We start from the raw sequence: 19,669 nt of genomic DNA, 5'->3' as shown, positions 1-19,669 counted from the left end.
CCCCATATGTTGTGCTGACTTCAGTGCTTATTGAATTCCCCAGTGAGGTGCTCTAATTTGTCTCAGAGTTAGAACGTCTCCTTTCCATTTTCCACTAAGATTTTAAGACGTTGTGAGCTTTTGGATTTTTAAGTATTTTTTTTGAAAAAAAGCTTGTTATGTCTCTGTTTCTAACCTGTAATTTCACTTAGCTTTTTTTCCTGAATATCAAAATCACAGGGATTTGTTTACCCTTGAGAGAATTTGGCATTGATACTTTTGAAATGCAGCTTTCTACGTTACTTCCTCTAAGTAGCTCTAAGTGTATTAAGTGAAAACTAATGTTGTATAGATTTTTAAGGTTCAAGTATGTGTGATAGAAATGTTGGTAACATACAGAAGAATCTGGAAAATTTTTGAGAGAGAGATATGTGTATATAGACCTCAGTATGAGTCATGCAATAGTTGAAGATCATTTGAAATTGAAGAACTCTGAACAGGTGTTGGTTCTAATAATGAATAATAAGGATCTTCAGGTTAATCAGTGTAAGATCAATTGCTTTCGCTGTATGTGGGAAGGATTTTGTAGCTATTCTGCACCCATTTTTTCCCACCATTCTGGCACAGAGTATTTGTTAGCTTTCACGTTGACAGAGGAAGCATGCTATTGCTTTTACATGCAGTGGTATAGATTTTATCAAAACTTTAAAAATGCTGAGAAAGATAACATGAGGCTCAGATTTTGGTGTAGATGATGCTTTTCTAGTACACATTTCAAGGTGCTCAGTGCTGTCTAGCTGGTATGGCTGCTTATTTCCTACTGGGACTGACTAAGAAGTAGTTCTTACGGGTCATTACTATGGCTATCTGACCAGGCTGATTTCAGTTGTTGGATGTTGCAACTAAGTGGGTTTTAATTTGTGTTGTCTGCTAAAGTAGAAAGTTCACTAAGTTTTTGGGTATATTGAGCTTCATGTGGTATGGTTATATTGAAATTAATTCTGCTAGTCCTGAAAAAAGGAATTTCTCTAAATTATCAGGCTCACTGGAGAATGGGGCTTCTATTTTTATAGTCAATTTAAAATTACTCATATGTTGTAACTTCAAACCTAATCTACTAATTGACTTGGCATTGAGTAGATTACATTTGGACATTATTAGTGGTATCATTAGCGTACTTTTGCAGAATAATCTCTTGATTATGACATGTTTTAAATGCAGTGCTGTAGTAGAACATTAAGCTAAGTAAAAACTAGAATTTTCATCACTTTCAAATCCAGATAATGTCTGTAGTTACCTTGATCTTACTTCTTATAAGTGTGGGAGTGATTTAACATCTGGATTTTAATCAGTGTAGCTTTGCTGCCTTCTTACTGTGTCTATTTGCTTTGTTTTTCTGGTGACTAAAGGCTGCCAGGTTAGGCTTCTTAGTGGTTGGTTGATTTACATCAAACAGGGTATTAAAAGGAAAGAGGATGCAATAAGTAAGCCATCTGTATTGTACTTACATATCTACCGTATTTCTGAAGTATATTGTAGTGTCAGCTTTAAAGTAATACAGTTTGATTATATGAAAATACTTTCTCTGCACAGTTTAATGAATATAATTAATGTTTTTTACGCTAATGATGAAAACCACTTCTATTATACTGAATTAGATGGAACTGTATACAGGATACTAAGGTTTTGGTACCCTCGCACCTGTGCTTTCCATATGTTATGTGAGAATAGGAGAACTTTACCTTCTACAAATAAAGGTGACCTCTACTGCAGTTCCTTGTGTCGAGTCTAAAGGACAGAACTAAGCATTTATGGAGCTGGTAGGTATTTTAGTGCCAATACAATTTGTGGTTTTTTTTTTTTTTTTTTTTTTTTTTCTCTCCCGAGGAAGTGCAGCTGGGATGCCATGAAGGTTCTAGAAATAACCTGTCAAAACAATCCTCTGTAGCTTACTATCGAATTACAGCTTTGTAACTGTAATTGACCTAGAAATGCTAATTTGGTATACAATGTGTCATGGTAAACATCTTTAAATATAAGGCTGTGTCTTGACAGACAGGCTTTGGAAAACCTTGTTGTAGCAGATTCACTGAGGATATCTTATGTTCTTCTCTCAGAGGTTATTAACAGCAAAATTAATCAGTATAGAATGAAAGTCAACACTTGGCACAGAAATTGTTCAGGGCAAGGCTTGGTCTTTTGCTTACCTGGCCTTTTGCTGCTACTGAGTAGCATGTTTTAAAATCCATGGTTTTTGCTCACATTGTCAAAAGTGGAGTGTTTTAAATGTGTTTCCTAAACTCATGGGAGTATGTGTGGAGGTTTATCACAAGTGTTTTGTTTATTTTTACTGTCCCTACCCTTCATGTGTAATTTGTATCCTCATAAAATTGAAATTCTCTTATTTCTTCCTAAAGATTCAAATCCTGTCATGGCATCCTGCTCAGTATCTTTTACTGGGTTACAGGTGCCTTCTTTCTCTTCTTCTCTCTTGTCTTTAATTACCAGAGGGTTTTCTTCCCCTGCAGGAGCTGGGGCTCCCACATTATTGGAGATTTTTTTTTTTTAGAAATTAGGTTTGCCAAGTTTTCTTTGTTAGGCTATCCAACATCCATACTAAAATGCAGATTGTATTTCACTCTATTGTTGCTTTTTTCCATCCTTTCCACTAGGTTCTCCCACACCAAAAGATGAAGGTATTAGTAATTAGAAATGTACATATAAAAAAATCTACGTTTGTGTTTTTCTGCTTCTTAACAAGTTTTTTGAAAATATCTCCTCACTTTTGAAAGCATCTTAACCCTTTCAGGACCTGTATTTGACTTTCAGTAAAAGTTCATACCAGATCTGTGATTCCTGATACCAAGCCTGTTTAGGTTCAGACAAGTTACTATCCTTGGAGAATAAATTTCATTTTGCTCTTTGTAAACTCAGCAATTGAACTGTTAAAAAACATTTATTACCACAAGATCTCATGTCACTTGGTCATAACAGATACCAGACCAGTTACCTAAATGAGCATGGTTTTCCTTTCCCTGGCTTCTGGGGAGGTAGCTGCATGCCTAACTGCAGTGGAACAGGTGGGAAAAGAAGGGAGCAGTTGAAGGCAGAAAATTTTGGAAAAAATCAGTGGAAAAACTAAAGCCATGTAGACGTAAAATTGAAGAAGGAAGTCAAACAATGAAAAACATAATTGGCTCTATGGATGAAACACGGTTCACATTGAAGGTGACACTGCAGAGCTCAAGCTGAACAATTTACACTTCATGCTGCCTCTCACATCAGAAAGAGGAAAAAACAATGAAAAATGCTAGTAGCTGAGGGTTCTCAGTAAATAGTGTTTCTGGATGGACAGGAGGCTAGGACTTCTCTCTGGGAGAGGACGGAGGTGTATGTGAAAGGGAGAGGAGTAGCACTGAGGCCTGCTTGCTAAAAAGGAGGCTGTGCTTCCCAGTGGTCTGTATGCAGGGAAGTCAAATGCAGCTTAAAATCACTAAAGGATGTCTTTTCATGGAGTCTGGAGTAAGGACCACAGTTCCAAAGTCTCTTAACTTCTGCCTTAATACATTTCTGAGTTCTAATATGTCTCATTCCCTTTGTAGTGAATAGTCCACAGAGGGAATATTGGCCTGTTCTTTCCAATGGGTTCTGCTTCAGGGATAAAACTTTATGTTGTGAATTTACAAATCTGAGTTCAGCTATTTCCCATTTGGTACAAGCTGAAATTTAGTTTTTGTTAGTTCCTTCTAAATATTTTTTTTTGCTTTTAAAGAAGTAATTTTTAAGCATTGCTTTTAAAGAAGTAATTTTTAAGCATAGATTTAAAAATATTGAACTCAATGAGTCTGAAAGTTACAGAAGAGGTTGTATGTGCAGAGTGACTGTAACAGCATTATAACATAATTAGTCAGTTTTTTGTTGTGTGGCTTAAAAATGTTCTTTTTTTCAAAGAGGTAACTTGATGTAGAAATAATAAACTACAGTCTTTGAATCTGAGTGTATTTTAGAGTTTCTTCATCATAATTTTTGTCATACTTTATTCATGGAAAGCTGTGTGTTATGTGTAGTTCAGGAGCTTGGTTTTCAGCTATGCAGTTTGTGTAGGCTTTGCCCTTATTTGTCACATGACCTTGCAATATCACTGCATGCTCTCATGACTTCAGGGCTTAATTATTGTAATTCCCTTTTCAGTGGATTAGTGATGAGGCTAATCTGCTGCTTGCAGCTTGTTCACACTGTGGCATTGTACTTATTTCTGGATTTCAGCTACCCTCATATTCAGGTTGCATTGTGTTTTTTATATTACAACTTACTACATGGTGTCATGTTTAAATTAGCTTTATGTATAAAGGTCTGAATGGGCATTCTTGATTATATTTTGAGATTCTTTTTTTGTGAGTGTGTGTGTTAATCTGAACTAATTTTCATATTTTGCTTCAAGATTTATAAAAAGTTCCAGTCTGCAGATTAAATCATCTGAATATAGATGTCTGCATATTGGTGTCTATGTCAGGGAGGTCTTAAACAGTCACTAAAATTGAAAGGGCATAGAGGATGATCCAGGTAATCAGCCATTTAGTTGCTGAGATGTAAGTGGTTGATGCTAATCACTAAGCACTCGGATATCCTAGACATCTTTTTAGGACTAGTAGACACAAAATAATCTTTGAAATACTCAGTCTTTTTGGCATCTGAAGATCAAGTGGGATATTTTAGAGCTTACTAAATGGCACTATACCTATGTTGAAAATAAATTTAGGCCTTAGGTGCTTACTTTGAAATAAGGTGGATTACTCTCTTGACACCATAACATGCTCATTAGATCTCTGTTGGCTTTAATGACACTTCAGACACAGTTGAGGTTAGCACCTTCATTTAGGTACCCTATTTTGGATCTAAATCTGACCTATGAGGTCTTTCATCCATGTGATTTTTAATAATGCTTCAAACCATGACATAAGACTGGCTGCATAATCTAATTAAAATTTTATTAATCTTAAATCCCTGGTTTTAAGATTAGAAAAAAAAAAGAGTATTTTTTTAGTTCCAGGGCACTAAATTCTTTCAAAACTCAGAATGTTTTTTAGATGCAGCAATTATTCATGGCATTAAAATTCAGTAGTTTTACAGTGATAACTTTGCTTATATTTTGCCTTGTGGAAGTAAAAATAATGACTGTAGCTCTTCTGTGCCTTAAAGAAAAGAGGCATATTTGCATATTATCTGTTGCAAATTTAAAGGAAACCTTGTATGTATTTACATGGTTGCATAAATTGAGCAGAGATTATGCAATAAAAACCACATGTAGTAATTTCTGTTTTGAAGAGTCTCTTCAACAAGTTTCTAAGAATGGATGATTTGTCAAGCATTTCTCTATTGCTAGTAGTTTGGTAAAGTCTTTTCTAACTTCAGAATTGCTTTTTTGTGTGTAATTTGGCATTAAACTTGTAATTTAAACCTTCAGATGCTTTTGGTTCAATTAGCCCTCTCCTCCCATAGTCTGTGCAAACAGCTCAAGTGCATAATATTGTTTTGCACATGGGCTTTGAGTTGATGTGTGTTTAAAAGCTTTGAAAGCTTTTCCTTCTAAATCTATGAAATCCAGATTTTTGGTATACCCACATTGTTTGCCACCAAGGTATTTACCTGATGACAATTTTAGTCTATTTTATTAGTAGCAAAATAACTTTAAAATGTGCCTGCTATAATACATTCCAGGCACAGGTTGCAATAACTGTTGCACAGGTGTCTTTAGGAATAAAGGGTTTCTCAGTCCCCACTCCTTGCAATGATTTAGCCTCAAGGCCCTGGACCTCAAGGTGTTTGGTCAGTGTACCTGAGGGATTTCCCAGAACCACTGGGAGCACCAGGGCATCCCACAAGGCCATCTGAGCTGTTTCCCCCTCATCCAGCCTATGTTGTACTCCTCCAAGAGGCAAGGACAAGAGAAAGCTTTCTGTGTTTTGTCAGTGCAAGGGCGAAGCACTGAAGGGTGTGTTTGACAAAAAAGGACTTACTGGAGCAGAAAATGGAAAAAACCTAGATCAGTCAAAAATCTTCTTAACAGAACTTCTTGAAAGTAGGTGTTATCTCACTTCTGTTGTTGAGTTCAACTCTGCTGTATTTGTCATTTTTTCCTATGTCTGTATTTAGTCCAGGGAAAGGGGAAAAAACTCATGTATAGACTTAATGTGCTGTCATGTCAGCCTTTGACATTTTGGTGTTACTTCATGTAGTCTTTTCAAATAGCTGTTTTGATGAATTTCTTTGCTAGTAATGAATAGTAAGATTGTAAACAATAAATGTTTGTTTATAGATTTTCTAGACCTTTTTTTTTTTTTCCCCTTTGTAGGCTGGGATGGTGGGAGTGATTATGAGAATGGTTCAGGTTAAATGGAAACATATATATGAGTGTGTTCTCTTGAGTTATACTTTGCTGGTTTAAGTATGGTAAAAGGGTATTTTGTTAATTGCTTGCTGCAGTAAATAGTAGATTTTTTTCTTTAAGCCTGTGTTAGAAATAAAAACAAATGAAAAAATATTTTTGTATCAGATATGATTATATGAAAACACATCCTTCTGAGAAAATGCATCTAGCAGTGGTGGCCTGTGGTGAAAGACTGGAGGAGACTGTTACTATGTTGAGATCAGCCATTATTTTCAGCATCAAACCTCTCCATTTTCATATTTTTGCTGAGGACCAATTACATGACAGTTTCAAAGACATAGTAAGTATTCAACAATGTATTAAATTAAATTGTAGCACAATTTATAGCACAATGTAAAGCAATTCTACTTGTTTGACAGAGTGGCAGAAATGCAGGAGTCTAAGGTAATGAGGCATTCATAGTGTTGGATGAGGATCTTTGAAATTTTTTCATGTGCAAGAATGCCAGCTGCTGATACCATAGTTTCCCCTAGAGACAGACCAAAACTTTCTGATTTGTCATCTTGAATCTGTTAAATACAGCCTGATGTTCTGAACACAAACCACTTACCTTGTGTGAGCTTATTTAGAGTTGGCTTTACAAGAAAAAATTGTAGATCTGTCCTTTTTTTGTCTTTGTGCTTACAGCATTGCTTACATTTGTGCTTACATTGTTTAGAGAAAGTGAAACACCAGTTTTTGAATATGGTAGATACAGTTATGTCTAATTTTAGTAAATTTCAGTTAATTAAAATTACATTATGACTGGAGTAACAGTTTTAGAACCTGATGAAGCTATAACTGTGGAGGGTTTTACTATTTTTGTGCTTAAAATATCATATTAACTGTGACATTAGTGTGTTACACATGCTAATTTATATACACTGTTATGCAAACAGTAGCTGTGGCAAAAAAGGAATAAGATTAAATTTGGAAATATTTCATTGGTATTTGTTCTGTGGTAGCTAGTTAAGAGGGGAAGAGTTTTAATTTGTATACTTTTTATAAATACTAATTTATTTTGTTTCCTCTTCCTTTTGCATGTGATCTGATATTACACAAATATCTTTTTTCTTCATAGTGGCTTGCAGTTGCCACTTTTTGTTCAAATCTTTTGATTAGCTGACAAATTCTTGGATTTCTATTATGGAAAAGAGGCATTGCACTTGTGTTCAAGTATCAAATTGAATGGCAAATTGATTTTTTTTTGTTATGGAATTGAAGTAATTTTTATGATTTCTTATTTTCACATAGCTCGAAGAATTCCCCTATGAAGGAAAAGTTAATTACACATTATATCCAATAACATTTCCGTCTGAGAGTGCAGCAGAATGGAAGAAATTATTTAAACCATGTGCTTCACAAAGACTATTTTTGCCAGTAAGTTACTTTGTAGTAGGACAATCCAGAAGTCTGTTTATGAAGCATCAAGCTGTCCTTGTTAATCTGATTTCTGTTTGGTTTTAAATGCAGAACTACTACTGCTCCTTAAAGTTACTTTTTTGACATCTGAAAAAGCCCTCCAAATTTATCATTCTTTTATGGCACTAGTACCCTATAGCATAAAAGTCCTTTTCTCACTTGATGCATTATGGCACAGTATCCTCAGAAAGAGGTATAGGTCATGTCATCATCTTGGAGGTAAGCTGGATTTATCACACCTCCTCACTGAGTTGGAAAGTTTCCTGTATGCATGGGTCTGAGAAGTGCTAGAAAAAAAGGAAACAACAAATGGGCTCTTGTTGCAGTGTTTTGTGCATATGCTCATCTAAGACACTTGAGAGAACATACTTCAGGCTTGGGGAATTAGAGCCATGGCAGCTATCTCCCAAAGACTGCTCTTAACACTTGTTTGATGAGTTGCATGGGAAAGTGAGGGAGCAGGGGTGAGAGAGGAACTCCTGTTAGAGTAATGTTACACCTGGCCACCCCCTACTCCTAAGGAGCCCTGACATATAAAATGTAGAATGAGTGCCTTTGCAATGCTGTTCTATATCAAATTTATTTCCCTCTACAAAAATTGTTTAAAATGTGACAAAAAGGAATGATAATAAATTTATTGACTGCAAGCTGTCAGTGTAAAGTGAATTTATATGACATATGACAAAAATTAGTTTCTTTCTTGTGTTTTTTGAAGAGAAGTTCAATAAAACTTAAACTTTTGTTTCAAAATTTTTCCCCTCACAGTTAATCCTCAAAAATGTGGATTCACTACTGTATGTTGATACTGACATCTTGTTTTTGAGGCCTGTTGATGATATTTGGTCTTTTCTGGGAAAGTTCAACTCCACACAAATTGCTGCAATGGCACCAGAGCATGAAGAGCCTCGTATTGGGTGGTATAATCGATTTGCTAGACATCCCTATTATGGAGTAACTGGAATTAATTCTGGAGTCATGCTAATGAATATGACACGTATCAGAAGAAAATATTTCAAGGTATGTGTGTTGCCTCAGTTGCATTTTTGGTGGATTTTCATCTTTTAATTCTATTTCTGTTTCATATTCATATGTATTTTTCAATTTTTTTTCTGTTATTGTAATAATGCTCTCAAAGTACACTGTGTTTAAAATAGGATCTATTTTTAAAATGTCATTCACTGTAAGACTTGAATTTCAAGTGTGCTTGATTGATTTATTTTTTTCTTAGTCCTGAGAGATTCTTTGACTTGATACAATTTACTGCAAATAACACTTGCCAATAGATAGACCCACATTATTTCTTCACTGCAGGCATCCCAGAAAAACAATTATTGTAAACTTGTAAAATGTGTGTAGTTGTATGACCAGGAGGTGGTGCTAAAACATTTAGTAAGTTGTTGAAAACAAAGATTTCCAAATTTTTATCTTTTACATTGTAGCCAGGTGATTATCACCCTAAGCATCTTTTTATTTGCTTTGAAGTCCTAGCTTTTGTAGACAAAGAAGTTCGTAATGAAAGTAGCTACTACTACATGCACGGAAGCAATGCACGCAGCAGTAGAAATGGTCATTGCTCCTCAGACTTGAGGTTTTTTCTTATGTACTTGAAACACAAGTACAAAAGCAGTGTTGTTTGCTTATGCTTGGGGTACATCTCTGTTTAAGAAAAGTTTGATTAGGGAAAAATAATCATGCAGTCAACAACTTCTGGAAGATTCATCCGTAAGAGGAGCAATATAAATTTGCAGTTAGTTCTTCCCCCATTTCCAGTGTAATATGCAGCTTTCATCACAGTATTCGTGCTATGTGTTTTTCTTGAAGGAAATTCAGAGAATTTAAGAGAAATGGAGAATGGATTATCTCAGTTGTATATGAAAGTAGAAGGTTATAGTGGCTGTAGTATGTAAACTTCTGTCATATATATATATATATATATATATATACATATATATATATATATATATATATACACACACACACATATATCTCATCAGTGAAATCCTGAATTGTCTGCTTTGTTTGTTTTACTGATTATAGCATATGGAGAAATAAAAATACTGAAAAAGTATAAAGAGAAAAACATGGGATTGAAAGCTGCATATATCTTAAGGTCTGACAGTGCATTTCTGTGTAGTGATTTATTTTAAGTGTGGTAAAGACTAAGATAAAGTTGGTCTTTTATTCATACTGTGACAGAATTCTGGTTTGGCTTCTTGGTATGACTTAGGTTATCAAGTAATTGGAAACCTTATGCATTTTTGGGTAAAATTTGAGTTCAAATTGCCAAAAGAATACAGATTATGTAGGGTACTAAAACTGTCAATAAAATTAACTGTAGCTTTCTAGAGGATCACATTAAGTCCTTTCTCCATAACACCTAAAACTGGTGTTTTCTTCATATTTAAGTGTGTATATATATATATACTTAAAATATAAGATTTAATTAAGTTAATTAATTCATGAGTATTCTGAAATTCAGAATTAAACACTGCACTTTCCCTTAGTTCTAGAGGGCTAGAATATTTTTTCTGTGATTCTGTGAGGTGTGGGCTAAGAGAGCACTGAGCAAGGGAACCATTTAGTTTATTCTCCCTCAGTACCTAGAGTGTGGTCCCACAAGCTTGAAGAGTATCACAGTGCCCGAAGATGCACAAACTTTATTACAAACACTACTGTTCATGGAAACTTGCAGAGACTATGTTTTCATCTTCAGGTTCCTTGAATGTCTTATTATAAAGATAATTGGTCAGTAGGAAAAGTTGTAGACATCAAAGCAAAACTTGGAAAAGGATTTAGTGTAGGTGAGTCTATACACAGTGGGCCTGAGAGTGTATGACTTTTGCTTGTGACGGATAGCAGAGGAGCTACTGTTCTAAAACCTTTGGAAAAGAGGTAGACCAAATTCAGGGGCAGGGGCTGTCCTAATACCCCTTGCCCCCTGCAGATGCTTTTGAACCTTACAGTTCCATGTTGTGTGCCATTAACTATTTCAGTGAAATACAGTAGAACTAGAACATACTTCCTTGTGTTATGGGAAGGTGTGAATTTGTTTATATTCTTTCAGGAGGCTCAACAAATTCTTCAAGGAGTATATAAATTCTGGGAGTTTTTAAATCTTTTTAAAAATACCTGTAAACCTTTTTTGCATGATACTGTATTTATCTGAAGTGAAAGTTTTGGATCAGGATAATCTTCCAGTGCTATGGGTTTAAAATGTGGGTTCTTTGTCTATTGTAGCCCAAATTACAAGCTGAACCGCTTGAGGCCTTTGAGCATCTTCTGTTGTCACATTGATTTTTAAGAGTCGGGAGGATCCAGAAGATGGATAAATAAAAAAATAGAACCAGAGACTTGGTTATATGTTCATCTGGGTAGCAATAACTTGTAGTTCCATGTACTGCTCCAGGATTAAGTCATCTTTTATCCGCTTACTTATTCAAGCCTCCTCTGTCTTAGGAGTGTCAGATCAGGCTATTTCAGACAAGCATCCCAGCTCCTTGGCTGTCGGTGGTGCCTAATGGATGTTGTTCCTTCTGGTCCTGTCTTATTTGTCTTGTGTGTAGAGTGTCTGTGTGTATGTATGGCACAAATACATGCACTAAATAACACACACACTACACATGTATGCTTGTATACAGATAGATGTGCAAGCACAGATGTGTTACTGAATATTATGCTGGTCATTATACTGCATAACTGCACATGAGAATTCATAATGAAGCTTCTGATTGTTAGTGCCTACAGGTTGTCTCTGCTAATCAGCAGTTAGAAAATGGGAATGTAAAGCAGTCAAGACTTTAGGATATGGAAGAGGTAATAGTAGATAACTTTTTCTGTGTTTGTATATGTATAGATGTAGATTTTTTTTTAAACTGGAAGAGATATCGCAAATGCTAAATGTATGTTGCTCTTAAACAAAAAGATCAATAAGGCAATGTGAATAGAGAGGAATGACTTTTATCACATATATTGCGGGTGTGATGCCTGAGATGCAGGCAGTCAAGGAAGGGAATAAGCTCTTAGAAAATCAAACAAGCCCTGAATAAATTAACTTCAGAGTGTGGAAAGCAGAGGTTCACAGGTATGCTTTAGAAAAAAAACATAGTTCAGAGAGCTTCTCTAACCCTAAACCATTATAACCTTTTTTTACCATTCATTGTTGCTTAAGGCTGTAGTTTCAAGAAATATGGTGAACCTCCACAAAACCAAATTGCTTCTAAAAGGAAGATTCCTGTCTCTTACCAGCTGCTTTTCCCTGCTTTTCTTATTTACTTGGTTGTAGCCTTTGGTGTTTGGTCCTTTCTGTGATTCAATTCAATTTGCTAACAGTAGAAAAAAGAAATCCTTCTGCTGGGTTATTGAGGTATATCAGCTTACATAAACATGCAGTAAGTGTTAGCAGTACATTGTTAGTGTAAGAACAGGGTAGAATAGTGTAAACAGAAGGCAGGGGGTTGGCTCTCCCTTGGCATTAAGGAAATTTAAATTGATTAGCTGTTTGTGGGACACAGCTGCAGTTTGTTTAGATATGGCTGTGTGATTCAAGGATTTTTCCTCAGCTTTTTATTCTTAGAATTAAAAAAAAAGGCTAAATGTGACAGATTTTTAAAGTCTGACTTAAGCCTTGGCCAGGCAGAAGATTTCTGGTACAGAAATGAATAATGACCAAGCTAAAAAAACAAAAAAACAATGAAAATGTCAGAAAATACTTTGATGTTCCTGTGTGTATTTTGTTATTCCACATTTTCTTCTGCTCAAGTAAACTAAAGTTTTGAGAGTTCTTAAGAATCTGTCTGCATCAGTTTGATGTCATCACAGAAATGCCTACTATCATTTGGTGTTTTTTTCTCAAATTGCTAACATTCTTTGCATGTTGTGGAATACTGGAGGAAAGGATTGTATTCTGGACATTTGAAAATTATTATAGCATTTTTATTTTGAGTTTTTTTACTTTAGTAACTTCCAAAAAGCAGTTCTATCGGAATCCTACTTCTCAGGCTGTTTTACCTTACAATGGAATATTTTAAAGAAGGAAAACAAGTAATTATTCAAGTATTCAAGTTTCTCTTGCTCCTACACTGGTGTCATTATATATCACTACTTTTTTATTAATATATAGCTCTTTTCTATTTATGCAAAGGTTATGGAAATATTACAATTTCCAGTTCTTAGTTCTGACAGCACTATTTGTCAAGTAGTATTGCTTCTAGACATCTGGCTGTGTGATGCATGTTCTTACTTGCTTTGCATCTTTTTGGGATATGCTCTGGATTTCTCTGCTATTAAAACTTTACAAGTGAAAGAAAATTCTATTAAATAATGACTTTAACAATGTAAACTTCTATTTCTATGTGTTAATCTAAAGCTGTATTTGTTACTATATATTCTCTTACCATGCTTTGCCTTGTATGAGTGAGCTAATTTAATTCTGTTTTTAATCTTATCATTTTGTCTAAACTTAAACTATAGGTCAGTATTCTGTCAATTGCAAATTTCAGGTGAGGGAGTAATCTTTACTGACTGTGATTCAGTCTTATTTATTTGCTTTCTTGGAAGGGTTTAGCTTAGTGTTAAAGTCTGTGTTTTATTTCATTTAATCACTTTGCATTGAATCCAACAATAATTCTTACTAGTGAAGAATTTTCTTGTGCATTTCTTATGCCTGCACTCATTGAATATTTGCAGGCAATCACAATCATACATTTTTTAGGAGAGTAGGGACTGTAATATTCTGTTTGGCCTCTTGCATAATATAAGGTATAGATCTTTTTTGTATTAGTTCTTGTCTGAAATCTTGTAGTATTTCTTGGTTTAGTCTTCAGTTCTGAAAACCCTTCATATTTGATGGCTGAAATGATTTGAGGGAAGAGTAAAAACTGCACTACAATTTTGTGCACTTTCTACTTTGTCAGTGTAAAGCTCTGAGAAAGAAGTCTTTAATACTGTAAATCTCAAACTGAGTATTTTGCTCCTGGTAATCTGTCTCTTAACATGATATTCCTGTATGCAAATCTGAAACTATACTGTTCTATATAATATATGTTCCAATATAATTTTTCTTTTGGCAACTTGCTTAAATAGAAGTAAAGGAGCAATGCTTGTAGTCTCTATGGGATTTAGTGCTGTTCCGTCCACATTCTCAAAACTGTGAAGTACAGGGTACAAAATGAGCAGCCTTGTTCCATTTCTGTTCTAGTTGAGCTTAAATAAGGTGTAAAATAAGAAATTAGCTTTAGAATATGTAACCATTTAAACTACAGATTTGAATCCCTCTGTTAACATGGAATTCTGTGTAGGCCAATTTACTCCAAGTAGCTGCTCCTCAACCAGAACCTTAGAAGAACTCCTTTTCTTTTGAAGTGATTCTGCTAAATCAAGAACTTGGGAATTTGGTATCAGCTATTGCTTTGGTTCTTATTGACTTTTCCTAGTGAGAAGTTGTCCTGTTGATGAGGAAATTAAAGTTGAATAACTAAAAAAAAAATAAGATAAAGTTGATGAAAATACTTCTGAAAACCTTTGAAGAATTTCTGTATTTTTGTACACTACTTTGTAGACAGTATTTTTTATCTGTATGTGTTTGGAACTATTTAATAGTTAATTTTATATTGAACTGGTATGAATTTTTGTGGTTAGTGTTAGAACCTGTGTATACTATAACTCTGTGATAGAGAGAAAAACTGCATGATGTATGGATATTTAAATATGCCCTATTTGCTGCATGACTTAAACACAGTTTTGGTATTAGATCCTACTACTGTATAAAAAATCCCTTGCTATTCTTAGAATTCTTGGTTTAAGATGTTAGAGGGAAATTTTTGGTAAGTTGATCATTGAGAAATAAAGCATATTGGAAATGTCTGTAACTAGTTTCCTTAGATAGGCTTGCTGGTTTAAAGGGAAGAAGATGTCTATACATTTGAGATTTCTACTTTTGAAGTGCAAGCTACTGTGATTCTGTAAGGCATTTCCTTCCCTGTAGGTACAGCTGTCCTGAATGTGTGTTGTTTTGCTTTGTTTTGTTTAATAGAATGATATGACACCAGTCCGGCTACAATGGGGAGAAATTCTGATGCCCCTACTGAAGAAATACAAGTTGAACATAACATGGGGTGATCAGGATCTATTGAACATTATGTTTTTTCACAATCCAGGTAAATCCACATTGATTTTTACTCTAACACTGTGAAGTTATCTTGTCCATGGAAAAAAAAAATATCCAGGAAAAAAATCCAGGAAAATATTCAATAAGCAGGCTTTTGGCTAAAAGCCTTCAAAGGGGACTATTCACTTCTTTAACTCTCTGAAAGCATTTGAGAGACAGTGCTGGAACTTGCTAGAGTGTAATTGACTGTTAGATTTCAAAACTACTGTACAGAAATTTATAAAGATGTCCTAAATAAATAAAGAAAATATTGGTTTATTTCTTGAAACAATTTTAAAGTTTAACCCAGAGCTCTCATTTTCCCACACAGAAAGTCTTTATGTCTTTCCTTGCCAATGGAATTACCGGCCTGACCACTGCATCTATGGAAGCAATTGTAAGGCAGCTGAAGAAGAAGGTATATTTATTCTTCATGGAAATAGAGGTGTTTACCATGATGATAAGCAACCAACTTTTAGGGCTGTCTATGAAGCGATTAAAAATGTAAGTGATTTTTGCATTGTACTCATTCTGTCATATATGTTTATATATAGTGGTACATGTATTTTGTAGGCATGTTTGTATTCATCTTGATTGCAACAAAGTAATTTCTTTCACTTTTAGGTAATATCAAGTATTTTGCCACCTTTTTCTCCTTCATTGATTGGATGGAGTTACAGTATATTCATGTTTTGATGAGCATCCTTTGAAACAGAGTGTAGACTATATCTAGGTTGGGATTCTAAGACAATGCCTGTAGTTGTCAGTGTTTATTTAAAAGGCTTTATTCTCATTTATTTAATAAATCACCCAGTAAACTGTTTCCATGAGCGTTTGGACATCTTAGAATGTCTGGATAGGCAGAGGCTGACAATGATCACTGAAATCCAGACATCTGGCCCTGCACAGGACCATCCCTGAGAGTCACACCATACACCTGAGAGCATTGTCCAAAGACTTCTTGCACTGTGCCAGGCTTTATGCTGTGACCACTTCCACTGGGAGCCTGTTCCAATGCCCGGCCACCCTCTTCTTTTATCCTGCCTAAAGCTCCCCTGACACAGCTTCAGACTGTTTCCCCAAGTCCTGTCACTGGTCACCACAGAGCAGAGATCAGTGTCTGCCCCTCTTCTTCCTTTCACAAGGAAGCTGCAGGCTGCAATGAGGTCTCCCTTCAGTCTCCTCCAGGCTGAGCAGATCAAGTGTGCCCTCAACCACTTCTCACAAGGCTTCCCCCCAAGGCCATTAACCATCTTCATGGTCCTCCTTTGGACACTTTGTGTCCTTGTATTGTGACCAAAACTACATGCACTACTTTCTCAAGGTGAGGCTTCCTGAGTGCAGAGTAGAGAGCGACAATCTATCTTCAGGCTGAACACGCCATCACCAGAACTTTTGTTTTTTGGGAGATTTTAAAGTGCAGAAAAAAATCCCTTGTTCCCAAAGTTTGTATTTATTTACTGCAGCACTTTACCTAATTGTATCCAGATTTGAAATGTAAAAATTTTTTATATACTATGTTTTGACCTTTTCCAGAAATTCAGGGTATTAATATGTTGCTGTTCCTTTAAAGATGAAGCACAATGTCTTCATTCTGCAAATAAGTCATCTAATGAACTATTTATCACGACATCAGTATACTCACTGAAGAGCTGTAAAACTTAGCACTGATGCACATTTTGATGTAACAGGCTACTGTGTGTGTATAACCTACAAAAACCAAGAGTATATTTTAATGTTGCTTTATTACACATTGTCATATAGGTATAAAAATGAAGAAAAGTACTTTTGGGGGACTGAGAATACATTGCAGGAAAAGTGATTGTATTTCTATAAAAATATTATTTCTTTGTTTCCTTTGAGCATTGTCAAAAATAGAAGGAAAAATTACTTCCTTTTATTTACGATCCCATTTCGTATGCGGATGTTTTAGAGAAAGTACGTAAACTGCTACTGATTCAATGGTAATAAGATGAACAAAATTATGTTACTTCAAAATCCTGTTTTAACTTACCATTTGTTTATAAAAAACATTGCAGTGTTGAGCTAGTGACAACTTTATTTCATGCCCATGTTAAACACAATATGTGTTTGACCATCATTCAATTTAATGAAACTTCAGTACCACTTTTTATACTCTTGTTTCATTATAATTTGATAAGACTTGTATTACTTAAAGGTTATATATCATTTGAGAAAGTTACCATGCAACAAAAAAAATCCAGAAATCATTTTAGAGTTGTAAATTTTTAATTGAGTAAGGTAATTTAAAAAATTTCCTCCTTGCTTGTCTGAATATGTTAATTTACTTAACATAAAAAAACTTTCTTGCTAGATTTATTGAAAGTATGAGGTTATACTTTTGCAGTTTAGAGGTGTTTTTAAATTACTGCATTCAGAAGCACTCATGAGTTCTTGAAAACATTTAATAAACCTATAGACAGCAAATATGTTGCTTAAAATAATTTTTATAAAACTCTAATACCTCTGAGAAATGACAGTCTTCCATATTAACCTTAAATATTTTTTAACCTCTTTACAGTATTCATTTGGAGATGACCTGGTTCATTCACTGCTGCAGCCCCTGGAACAGGAATTACAGAAAACCACGCATACGTACTGTGGGAGAGTATACAAAGTATTCATAAAGCAGCTAACAAAAAGCATAAGAGACTTGTATGCCAGAAGATCAAAGGGAAGGTGATTTTTGACTCCTAGCTGTTGCATCAAGAGACTGAATTAACATAGTTAGTCAAAAGGTGCAAGAATTCTGTTACAGCTTGAATGGGCTCTTAATGTGCCCAGAAAAAAGTTTACTAGCATACATAAAAATGAAGAAAATATTAATGTAATGAAGAACAAGAACTTTTTTCTGCAAAGATGACTTTCTGTATTTTTTGAAGTTTAATCAATGCTAATGTTTGCCTCGTATCTGATGATTTGGGTGTTACTGGCTTCTATGGTCAGTAATTTTAGTCTGCATAATTCAGTTATCTAATGATAAATGAACAAGGAAGTAATGAAGATGGCTCTGTTTGGGAGTGTACCTCATATATTGTCTAAGATTCTGTTAAACTGTGAATGTAGCAATAACTGAGTCAGCAGCACTAACCTCACTTTAAAGGTGTGGGCCTTTATGTAAACAAAGTTGTTTACAAGTGCAGAAAATACTCTCTTGTCAAAGAAATGTGTTGTAATCATTGACAATCTGTATGTGCCTTTATATGTTCATCTCTTACATGTTGAAGTACTGTTTTGACAATCTTTTTTTGTTTATCTCAGATGTAAACTGCACACTATGAATATGATTTTCTGAGAAAATTACTAGTATGTGATACTAGTTTTCTCTGTTAGTAACTAGAGAGACTTTATATTAAAAATAATTTGTTTCAACATTGTAGAGCCATTAGCACCAAAAGGTAGAGCAGAACTGAGGAGGTCTTAAGTGAAAATCCAGTTTGAAGTTGCTTGTCTTACAATACTTTAAAAAATTTCATGGTTTTGCAGCTTTATAGGGCATTTTGGAAGTAGAAAAAAAGCCCAGTGGTGGAAAGCTGTTGCTGTTGTATTTCCATATTAGGAATTATTACCTGATGATTGTTCTAGAGTATGTAGTATGTAAAAGTGAAGAGCTGTAGTAAGAGTTCTGATGCTTCATCAGACTGTGTAGTAGATGGGGTTTTTTTTAGAGAATATATCCTGTTATAATATTTTTTTAATAAATGGCTTTAAAATAGTTTTGGGGCAGACCCTCCACTACATTAATGCATTACTTGTCAACAGGGTGATAGTGATTTGCAACAGGTGAGGATTAGATTTCCTCCAATTATCTTAGTGAAAAAAACTTTCTGTTTAAGTAATAAAAACTTTTTCTCCAGAGAAAACCATGAAGAAAAGGGCTGAATTCTAGTGTTACAGTAAAATATTTAAACTTGCATGGTATGAAATGTATTTGTAAACTGTATATGAACTTAGATAACCTAAGTGAGATGAAGTCTTCATAAAGTGAGCTTTTGGATTCCAGGACAGTTCCTGTGTGTTGAACATGGAGGATCCACTCACTGACTTGCACCTTCATTCCAACCCCGTTTTAGAAGCTTAATTTTTGTAGCTGTTTCTTTGTCAAAGATAGACTGGCTCTGACTTCCAGCTCCATGTGAGCTGGACAAATGCTTTAGCAGTACAAGAAAACACTCCATTGTCAGCAGAGTTTGTATCCTGCTTCTAATTTCCCTGCAGGCTCAGGGTATAAATTTCTGTAATGGAATCTAGGAAGCAGTCTGCCTGTCATGTTGGTCTCTTTTCCTTGCTGTGTAACCTTTTGAAGCCTGAAAATGTAGAAATCTCTGTGAAGGTGAATACTGTAACTGACTGATTTTACAATATGCAGTGCATTATTTTTTTACATAAATACTGATTTTTGTATCAATTTGTCTTCAGCTTTTCTTTTTACTTGTACTATGTGTTTGTATTTTAAAAAAATCTTTTGACTTGTTTTTTGTGTTTGTCTTTGCAGAAACTTTCAATTTTGAATTTATTTTTAGAGTGTTGCAGACATGTCAAGATACTCTTAAAACCTAATGGACCATTTATGAAAAAAGGGGAATGTGGACTGTAGCAGCAATCTTTCCACTAAAATTTCAAGTTCTGTGGGGGAGTAGAACCAAAAGAATTAATATTGATGCTTATTGTAGCAC

General features: G+C 34.8%; 1 protein-coding gene across 1 annotated transcript in view; it reads left to right on the top strand.

The window, feature by feature from the left end:
• The window catches only part of GXYLT1 (glucoside xylosyltransferase 1), a 29,838-nt gene extending 10,437 nt beyond the window's left edge, over positions 1–19,401 (top strand). The window contains exons 3-8 of the mRNA XM_021545295.2: positions 6,533–6,707; positions 7,661–7,786; positions 8,594–8,845; positions 14,859–14,982; positions 15,304–15,476; positions 17,515–19,401. Of these exons, the coding sequence (XP_021400970.1) occupies positions 6,533–6,707; positions 7,661–7,786; positions 8,594–8,845; positions 14,859–14,982; positions 15,304–15,476; positions 17,515–17,676 (1,012 nt within the window). The 3' untranslated portion in view covers positions 17,677–19,401. The remainder of the gene's footprint in view (positions 1–6,532; positions 6,708–7,660; positions 7,787–8,593; positions 8,846–14,858; positions 14,983–15,303; positions 15,477–17,514) is intronic.
• The last annotated feature ends 268 nt before the right edge of the window (positions 19,402–19,669 follow it).

Source organism: Lonchura striata, chromosome 5 (assembly GCF_046129695.1).
Source record: "Lonchura striata isolate bLonStr1 chromosome 5, bLonStr1.mat, whole genome shotgun sequence".
NCBI lineage: Eukaryota > Metazoa > Chordata > Aves > Passeriformes > Estrildidae > Lonchura > Lonchura striata.
The sequence above is the reverse complement of the archived record's forward strand: the minus strand, read 5'-3'. Positions and strand labels throughout refer to the sequence as shown.